Source organism: Haplochromis burtoni, unplaced genomic scaffold (genome assembly GCF_018398535.1).
Source record: "Haplochromis burtoni strain Fernald_Lab_line unplaced genomic scaffold, NCSU_Asbu1 Contig_384, whole genome shotgun sequence".
Classification (NCBI taxonomy): Eukaryota; Metazoa; Chordata; class Actinopteri; order Cichliformes; family Cichlidae; genus Haplochromis; species Haplochromis burtoni.
The window spans coordinates 410,752-420,428 of record NW_024582745.1 but is presented as its reverse complement, the minus strand read 5'-3'; the positions used below and the strand labels follow the sequence as shown (position 1 = coordinate 420,428).

The following is a 9,677-nucleotide window of genomic DNA, read 5'->3' as shown; positions in this document are numbered from 1 at the left end:
GGCAACTCTTTGTTACAAGGGAGCAGCTGAAAGTGGTTACTGAAATTAAAACTTAACTGTTCAAGTATATAAACCGTTATAACATTGATTTTTTTCAGGCGTGATCCCACACATCCACAAGTCTCTGATCGGGAAGAAGGGCCAGCAGAAGACTGTATAACCTGAAGGGTTCAGCAAGTTGTGCCATCTCAGGATGAAGTCTGCATCAAGTGGTTAAATGTCTTAGATTAGTAATCTTACATTATTTTATGGTAGTGTGCATTTACTACTCTGGGTGGGGTTTGTTTTGGGGTTTTTTGTTTTGTTTTTTTAATAGTAAGCCCCTCCCCTCTCCTGCAGGTTTTTGGGGGTGGGGGGCGGCTCCAGCCGGCTTGTCTTGGATGTATACGTGTATTTGGCCTTTCTGTTTTTAATCTTCACAGCTTTGAAAGGAGCTCACAGCCACCAAACCTAGTCGATACAGAGTACAGGATGTGCTTATGTGCTTTGTATGTACCTTTACTGCAGACCATCCATTTCAGGCTTGTATTTCAAAGCATGCTCATTCTCTTTACCACTGGACTGTCATGGACCGGTTCATAACCTTGTTGGTATTTTTGGATTCCTGAATAAAGACTGGATTTGGCACAGTCTGAGTGTTTCCCCTAGTTTGTCTTATTCTCTTTGAACAGAGTACTGTGGCTTTCGTCTTAATCGTGCAGTGATGTATGACTACAGGTGGTGTAATGTGAAGCTTTGACTTTCATTCCACCTTTGTTCAGTTTTACACAAAATTGGAGGAATGCTAATGGACCAGTTAGGTGAGGTGGCTTCACGCAGTGTTTTAGATTTCATCTTTATTTTCATTGCATAAACGGCCAAGTTTTAAACTGTCAGGGTTCATTATTTAGTATCCAGTTTCAAATGTAAAAGAACCCATCCACCACTTTAATCACACTCTAGATTTTGTTCTGACATATAACAAAATTATATCTCTCTCCATGCATCCACTGTGAAGCATGGACGAGAATGTGTGATGGTGTGGGGGTGCTTTGCTAGTGACACAGTTGGGCATTTATTCAAAATTGAAGGCACACTGAACCAGCATGGCAACCATAGCATCCTGCAGTGACATGCCATCCCACCAGGTTTGCGTTTAGTTGAACAATCATTTCTGTTTTTAATGACCCCAAACACACCACCAGGCTGTGTAAGGGTGGTCTCACTAAGAAGGAGCATGATGGAGTACTGTGCCAGGTGGCCTGGCCTCCACAGTAACCTGAGATGGACCGCAGAGTGAAGGCAAAAGAGCCAACAAGTGCTCAGCATCTCTGGGAACTCCTTCAAGACTGTCTACCTGAGGGCACGAGTCAGAACAGGCCGTGGATGGAGTGTGAGGTGTGCCTGATAATGTTTTTTTTCCCTTGATGAGGAGAGTTGTTTGGCCCTCAATATATGGCAGCATGACCCTAATAGTCCGCTCAGCGAACCTCACCACTCTTCTCAGCCCCTTTTTGTCTGAAGCACTGCTGTTCTTGTGCCAGAGAGAGACTGCTTGACAGCCTCTGTTGAAGCTGGTGAAAACGTCTGGACTCAGATGCGGCCTCTTCAGCCTCCTCAAAAAGCTGTTGGTTGGCTTTCTTGACCAGGGAGGAAGTGTGCTGGGATTCCCAGGAATTTCCAGTGCTGCAGGCTCTCTACTGCAGTGCTGTTGATGTAGAGTGCTGTGAACGTGGGTCACTTCTTCCTTAAGTTGATCACCTTGGCGTTATCCACATTCAGGAGCAAGTTGTTGGTACACCACTCCATGAAAAGCTCCACTGCTTCCTTATAGTAGGTCTCATTGTCGTCCTTGATGAGATCCACCACTGTTGTGTCGTATGCATACTTAATGATATGTCATATGCATATCATTAAGTATGTTACAAATCATATCATTAAGTAATGATATGATTTGTACCAAATTTTGCACAACAGTCCTGCATCACAGTGAAACAGCTTTAGTGAAATTTACAAATGATCTTCTTATGCTCTATAACAGCAGACTCATCTCTTTGGTTGTTGCTTGTTTTGCTAGACCTCAGTCCAGTGCTCAGTACTGTTGATCATAATATTTTATTACAGCGATTAGAACATGCTGTAGATATTAAAGGTACTGCCCTGCAGTGGTTTGAGTCATATCTATCAAATAGACTCTAATTTGTTCATGTAAATGGAGAGTCCTCTTCACACACTAAGGTTAATTATGGAGTTCCACAGGGTTAGAACACATGGCATACATTTTCCTCCTTTGGTCATCTTATTATCCCAGCGTGGTATCTGATAGCGGATTCTTCATGGTTCCCATTTGCCCGTGGGGTTCCAGCTCCAAGTACCTGGGATTCCCAAGTACTTGTAGCTGTACTCAATGTCTGCAATGTTACCCTCTGGTAGTGGAATCCGCTCCATTCTTACTACCTCCCCTCTCTTTGTTACCATCTGACTACACTTCTGAAGTCAGAATGACTTTCCAAAGTCATTTCTGTAGACCATAGTGGTGTGGTTCAGTGAGTTTATGTCTAGTTCACTCCTGGCATACAGGTTTATGTTATCCATGTCAAGGATGTGGCTAACGATTGCTCCATTCCATAGTTGCTATCTGTAGCCAGTCTTATTCACGATGTTGGTCCCTTCTGGCGATCCTTGGGGATGAAGCCTGTCAGACCTTCAGTGCTACTAGTTGTTTCACCGTTGGTGTAGATGTTGAATATCAAGCAGCCCATAGGTCCCACATCTTCTTCATGTAACCCCTGGGATTACTTATACAGATATATTATATATTATAGTATATATATTTTTTGAAAATTCCCCTCTCTCCCCTGCAGGCGGTCTTTATCCTTCAAGCTTGGGTCCTCCACCAGAGGACTGGGAGCTTGAGGTCCCTGCACAGTATCTTTGCTATATATACATATACATACATACATATACACACAGTATGTTATGTGTGTGAATGACCCAAGTGAAACTGGTATTTTTGTCAATACCTTATCATGATGCACTGTTCCTGTGTGGAGGTCTGAGAAAAGCTGAAGGCTGCGTCAGCTATGGCATAAACATGCCTGAAGCAGAGAACAATAAAACATCCAAAACATTTTTTAGGAGGACAGAAGTTTACTGCAGTATGAGGAGTATTTGCTTGGTGTGGGCTATGGAGCTTGGAAAGGAAGCAACTAGAATTCTTTAACTTTTGCAAAAACATTTCTCGTCTCTCTCTCCAAGAGGCTTCTTCCATTCTAAACTCAAATAGTAGAGAGTTCCAGATATTTAACCCTAGTGGGGGTTGTCACTTAAAAAGGTTGTTGACCCATCATAATTACTCATCACGAGAGCCAAGGTGTGAAAAGAGCCATTGGTCATTACTACCAAAGCTTTTGTTAGAAACCACTGTGAGTGGTTTGATGCAAGATCTGAGTGGGGTTTCAAGTTCCTGGGAAGGGAACTCAACACTGCATTGTAGGTGGCTAACAGTTGGTGCTGCAAGCTACCCTGTCTATTTAGTGATGGTTGTTCACAGTGGACATCTCAAACTATTTGTATTCTCAGTCCAAATGTGAACACTGGCATCTTCAAAAGAGTAACCTTTATCCTTTAGGTAAAGATGTACAGCTGAGTCTTGTACGGTCGAGGTGTCTCTTCCATGTTATGCAATCCATTTACTGAATGGTTATTTGGTTTTTTCAATGTCGCTTTTTTCCAAACTCCTTAGATGCCCTGGATGACTGAGAACCTACACAAATATATTGCTTACGGTGGATTTCTCTGCAGCTCTTTGCCCTGGTATTTCTGTCTCAGCTCCTCTGTGTAAATGTTAAGCGGCTTGAAGGGGTTCACGGACAATAACATGTTTCCAATGTAAGTCTGCAAAAAAAAAAGAAGGACAAAAACTAAATTACAGACATTTACAATTATTTTTTAAGAGAAAAAACAATTTCATATAATTAGGCTTGCAGGTATTACTAAATGTTTAGAAAAATTAAGAATTAAAGCACTGAAAGATTCCAAGCTAAGCTAATGGCTGCTTACTAACAAACTCCAGGTGGGCTGTCATGTGCCTTTTAATAAGGAGAAGATGCTTCAAGAAATTTCTCCTGACCGTTCCCCAAATCTATGCCTCGATACAATGCTGTCTTGGAAAGCTCAGAATGCACTTGGAGTTGATGGCTCGGTTTGTGACATACACTGTCACCTATGGGACCTTATAAAGATAGGTGTTTGCCTTTCCAGATCACGTCCAGTCAACTGAAGTTGCAACAGGTGGACTCCAATCAAGTTATAGAAACATCTGTCAGATTATCAGCAGAAACAGGAAGCCCCTGAGCTCAATTTTGAGTTCCTCATTTTGAATACTTATATATAATAATTCCCCGCTCTCCTCTGTGGGCGGTTAATCCTTCAAGCTTGGGTCCTCTACCAGAGGCCTGGGAGCTTGAGGTTTCCTGTGCAGTATCTTAGCTGTTCCTAGGACTCTGATGTTGTTCCCGGGATCTGCTGGAGCCACTCGCTTAGCTTGGGAGTCACTGCACCTAGTGCTCCAATTACCACTGGGACCACCATCACCTTCACCCTCCACATCTTTTCAAGCTCTTCTCTGAGCTATTGACATTTCTCGAGCTTCTCGTGTTCCTTCTTCTTGATGTTGCTGTCATTCGGAACCGCTACATTGATCACTACGGTCGTCTTCTTCTGTTTGTCTACCACCACTATGTCCAGTTGGTTAGCCACCACCATTTTGTCCATCTGTATCTATGCACTATGTGATCCGATTACCACTGGGACCACTGTTACTGTCACCCTCCACATCTTCTCGAGCTTTTCTGACAGCCCTTGGTAATTTTCAAGCTTCTAATGAAGCTCAGGTGTGTCTCATCTACTAGCAGCTGGTTCATTTGTGCTGCCAGATGCTCATGGAAAGTGGTCAGCAGTGACTCATGTCAAAACCTGACAACTCTTCATAGTGGAGACCCTTTCTTGGTTGTCTGCCACTGTGTTTACTGGAGCCTGTTCAGGGAGGTTGCTGTGGTCTGCTCTTTAATTGACTATTAGACTTGTAGTCAAGACCGCCCAAACCAAGACCAAGACAATACCAAGACCAAGACAGACAGACCGAGTCAAGACCAAGACAAAGTCAAGACGAGACCAAGACCGAGACTGAGACAAAAAAGTCTTTAAACTGCAGCCAGATGCTGCTTCGTTTACGAGTGTCAGGCATATTTATGTGTTTTTGCGATGCACTCGCACAGCCCTCCTCACCGCTGTCTCACTCACTTACTGAGAGGACAGACGCACGCTCCACTTCACTGTCACGTCCCTCACCCTCTCTGTTTTTCACATAATGATATTACCCTATATCCTCGCATGTGATTGGCCACAATATGGAGGGATTGGAGCATAGCTGAGCCACTGTGTGAGAGCTGAGCAGCGAAAGGAAATTAAGTGAGGAGACGGCTCTCGCTCAATGGGAGTCGACTCTTCTGATTCACTACAAAGCACTCCCTAAGCACGGCTCTTAGAGCTGATGCTTTTGCACATGACACATTATCGAACGTTACGTTGTGTGTCATGGATACTGTTGACTCCAAATCTCCTGACCACTATGTCGATCTGAGACAGCAAGACCAAGACAAGACCGAGGGAACCAAGACCAAGACAAAAGTCTGTCGAGACCAAGACAAGACCAAGACCACGTAAAAGTGAGACCAAGACCGGTCTCGAGACATCCAACTCTATCGACTCGCCACAGTTGTTATGGATTACGTACTTTTTCTATGTGCTCTTCCAGTATTGCTCCATCTCCAGCTTTGGTTTGGCTATGCTCATACTTATCCCCTGCCACTGAGTGTACACCTTGGATGGTTCAGCTGAGTGCAGTTGATTCCAAAAAGTTGGATCTGTTCATCTGGATGTAGCATTTTCAGTGGGAGAAACGTTGCATCACTCATCCAAGTGACTTCTTCAGTCTCAGGTTTCCCCACCCTTATAAACAGTACATTTGCAAGATCACTGAAACTAGCACCGCTGTTGAACAATGGGCTGTGAGGTTAGTTCCTTGATCCTTAATATGCAAACTGTCATGACCACTAATCAATGACCAACGAAACATTTCTCCCACTGAAAACGCTAAGTCCAGATGAATACAATCAACTTTTTGGGATTTCCTTACCAGGATGATTCAGTATGCATCAGGACAGTATAGTTAATTAATTGCAAATGCAAACTGTGTGAGCTTGGGTGTAGCCAGAAGCCACTCCATTGACCAAAAGAACAAGCTTACACATACAAGCAGCAGAAATTAGCCTTTCGCTTAGAGATAGGCTGAGGAGTTCGGCCATCCACCCTTCGGAGAAAGCTAATGTCCACCTCTTGTATGACCACTGTTCTGTTCACTATTCTGTTCATGATTTCAATGGACAGAATTTCTAGACTCAGCCAAGTGGAGGAAGGCTTCCACTTGGGTGGTGTCAGAATTTCATCTCTACTTTTTGCAGATGATGTAGTTCTGTTGGCTTCATCCGGTGATGGCCTCCAGGTCATACTGGAGCAGTTTGCAACCGAATGTGAAGTAGCAGGAATGAAAATCAGCATCTCCAAATCTCAGGCCATAGTCCTCAACCGGAAAATAATGGAGTACCCACTTTGGGTCCGTGATAAGTTCCTGACCCAAGTGGAGGAGTTAAGTATATCAGGGTCTTTGGGTATCAAAGATACAGACCACAAAATGATGACGATATGTTACTTTTACTCAGGAACTCACAAACCTCGCTTATAAAGACAATCACACTTATAGATAAGCTCTCAAATAAACAGTCCTGCATCTGAATTGGAATTTTCAAAACACCACCACCACTCCACTTCAGTCAGGTAACATTAGATATCTAGGTATAATTTTTTCCACCAAGCACTCAGACCTGGTATGGTTGAATCAGATTCCTTTATTAAAAACCATAGAGGATGAGCTCATACATTGGAGAACTCATGCGAAGAGTTGCCACCAGTAAAATGATGATTCTAGCAAAAATAAACTACTTATTTTCTACATTCACACAAGCTTTAACTGCTTTCTAGCTAACATTCACACACATTAATACTCCAATGGATGCATCAGAGAGCAACTTGGGGTTAGTATGTAACAAGGATATTTGGTGTAGAAAAGTGGCAGTTGGAACTACATTACCCAGCAGCCTCTGGGCAGTCTGACTTTGTTCCTGGGCTAACAATATAGGAGAGAGCTGCTGGGAAGGAAATCAAATAGCCCATCCTGTATTTGTTGTGGCTGGTGTGCGTCACATAAACGTGAGTTAATCTTCCAGGTTTAAGATGTTTTACCATGTTACTTGTGTGTACTGGCTTTAGTTACCTTTAGCATATGTGCTAGTTAGCACCATTCTGTGTACGTCACCCATAAAACCAGGTGATTCGCAAGCCTTTAAAGCTTTTTCCCTGCTAGTTGCCAGTCTAGTGAGGATGCTTACCACGATGGACGGGGTGGCAGAAAGTGAACTCCACTGTGGATCCCACGTAGAACAATTACTTACCAAACTTCCTCTGAGTTATCGGGATAACTTTGCAGACTACTGCCTTAGCCGAGGGACCCTACGGTCTAGATCAAATCGCACTTATATCCTCTTCCACCTAGCAGAGTGGTTGGAGCACCCAAGACCCAAGCCATGCAGGTCTCCCGACGGGCCATGGAGCTGTATGCCTCAGAGAAGCCATGGTTGGAGGGGAAAGTCAGTAGGCACTTGGAAACCAAACAGAAACCCAAGTTGGCCTCTATTTATTATGGACCTCAACCCACAGCCACAAAACCACCTGCTGTGGCCCATCCAGGTTCAAAGGCTGTTGCAATGCAGAAGAAAAGAGAACATTTCAAGCCTTACTGCCCTTTCTGTGAAAGGACAGAGCATTACTTGAGGGGATGTAATGAACTCTCCAGGCTAGATGTGGCTGTTGTTGTGGACTGGATCAAAGATAAGAATAAATGTTGGAGGTGTGGCCAGAACCATTCTGCTGACAACTGCACACTCAAGAAACCCTGCAGCACTTGTGGTGAGCAACACCTCCTTCTATTAAATGGCCTCGCCAAGGCTAAAGAACAGAATCCCAGTATCCTGACCATGTGTATGGTGGCTGTGGCTCAGGTGGTACAGTAGATCAGCTACTGACTGGAAGGTTGGTGGTTCGATCCTTGGATTCCCCAGTCTGCATGCCAAATACCCTTGGGCAAGAAACTAACCCCACGTTGCCCTCCGATGCGTTCATTGGAGTGTGAATGTGTGTGAATGTTGGTTAGTTTGCACTTGAGTTTAGAAGTGCTTGTATGAGTGGGTGTGAATGGGTGAATGAGGCATGTTGGGACTCTCCCTGTGCTTTGGGAGAGTAGAAAAGCGCTATGTAAGAATCAGTCCATTTACCATGTGCACTGCATCCAGTGTCATCTATCTTGACCATCCCAGTCACTCTGGTAGAGTGATGTTGAAGGTGGTAAGAGTCCAACTCCATCATGGACACCTTTGCTGTGCTGATGACAGTTCAGAGAGAACCATAATATTGCCTGCTGCTGTGAAGTTCCTCGGCCTTGCCCAGACAGACGAAGCTCTGGCCCTGCGAACCATCAGACAGGATGTCCTGCAGCTGCATGGGTGAAGCATATCGTTGGAGGTATCCACTAAAACTAAGCCAAAGGTGAGGCATCAAATACCGAATGCATTCACAGCAGAATAACTGGCTCTGGAGCAATCCTGCCCAGTGGAAACACTCAAAAAGAAGTAGAGTCAACTACAAAGACTTCCCCTCAAAGGTTTCAGTCGGGTGAAAGCTATGATCCTGATTGGATCAGATCACCTGCATCTTATCACTCCTGTATGCGCGGTGATCTGTGGCTCTTCTGGAGGGCCAGTAGCTGTCTGTACTGAGCTGGGATGGGCACTGCAGGGACCTGCCAAAAGTCTTCCACATCCAGCGGCTGGACAGGCATGCTTGCAATCGTTGTTCATCCCACAGACACCAGAGCTCTACAAAGATGTTGAGAGGCTGTGGCAGACTGACATCCTGCCGTTTAGAAATGAAAAGGAAGTCATCAGGTCAATGGAGGACCAGCAGGCAATAGATATCCTTGAATCAAGGACAGTCCGGGTACAGGTAGAGGGGGTCGAACGATATGCTACTCCCTTGCTTCGCCGCAAAGAGTTTCCTCAGGTGAAGGCACCTCTAGAGGCTGTCATGGCTCTTCTGAGAGCCAGTGAGCATCGACTATGCAAGGATCACAGCAGAGTGCAGACATACAACCAGGAGATCAAGAAACTGGAGAAGGCTGGTTATGAGGTAAAGTTGACTCCGGAGGAGGTGAATGGTTCCACTGAATTCTGGTACATTCTACACCATCTTGTGCATCACAACAACAAAGCCCGCCTAGGCTTCAACTGCTTCTTCCTGTACCAGCAAACTGCCCTTAATGACCTCTTTCTGCCAGGGCCCACATGTAGCCCTTCACTCCTTGTCGTGTTAATCTGATTTCGCCAGCATCCTGATGCATAAGCTGTGATATAAAGGTCATGTTTCATCAGCTATGCCTGCTTCCTGAAGATCAGCCTCTGCTTCGCTTTCTTTGCAATGTGTACAAGGTGCTTGTCAGCCAATATGACCCTCTAGGGTTTATCATT

General features: G+C 44.6%; 1 protein-coding gene across 2 annotated transcripts in view; it reads left to right on the top strand.

Annotated features, from left to right (window-relative positions):
* The window catches only part of LOC102297571 (histone H2A.Z), a 9,813-nt gene extending 9,181 nt beyond the window's left edge, over window positions 1-632 (top strand). For both annotated transcript variants that reach the window (XM_042212654.1, XM_042212655.1), the window contains exon 5: window positions 99-632. In XM_042212654.1, coding sequence (XP_042068588.1) covers window positions 99-160 — 62 coding nt within the window. In that variant the 3' untranslated portion in view covers window positions 161-632. The remainder of the gene's footprint in view (window positions 1-98) is intronic.
* Window positions 633-9,677: the final 9,045 nt, after the last annotated feature.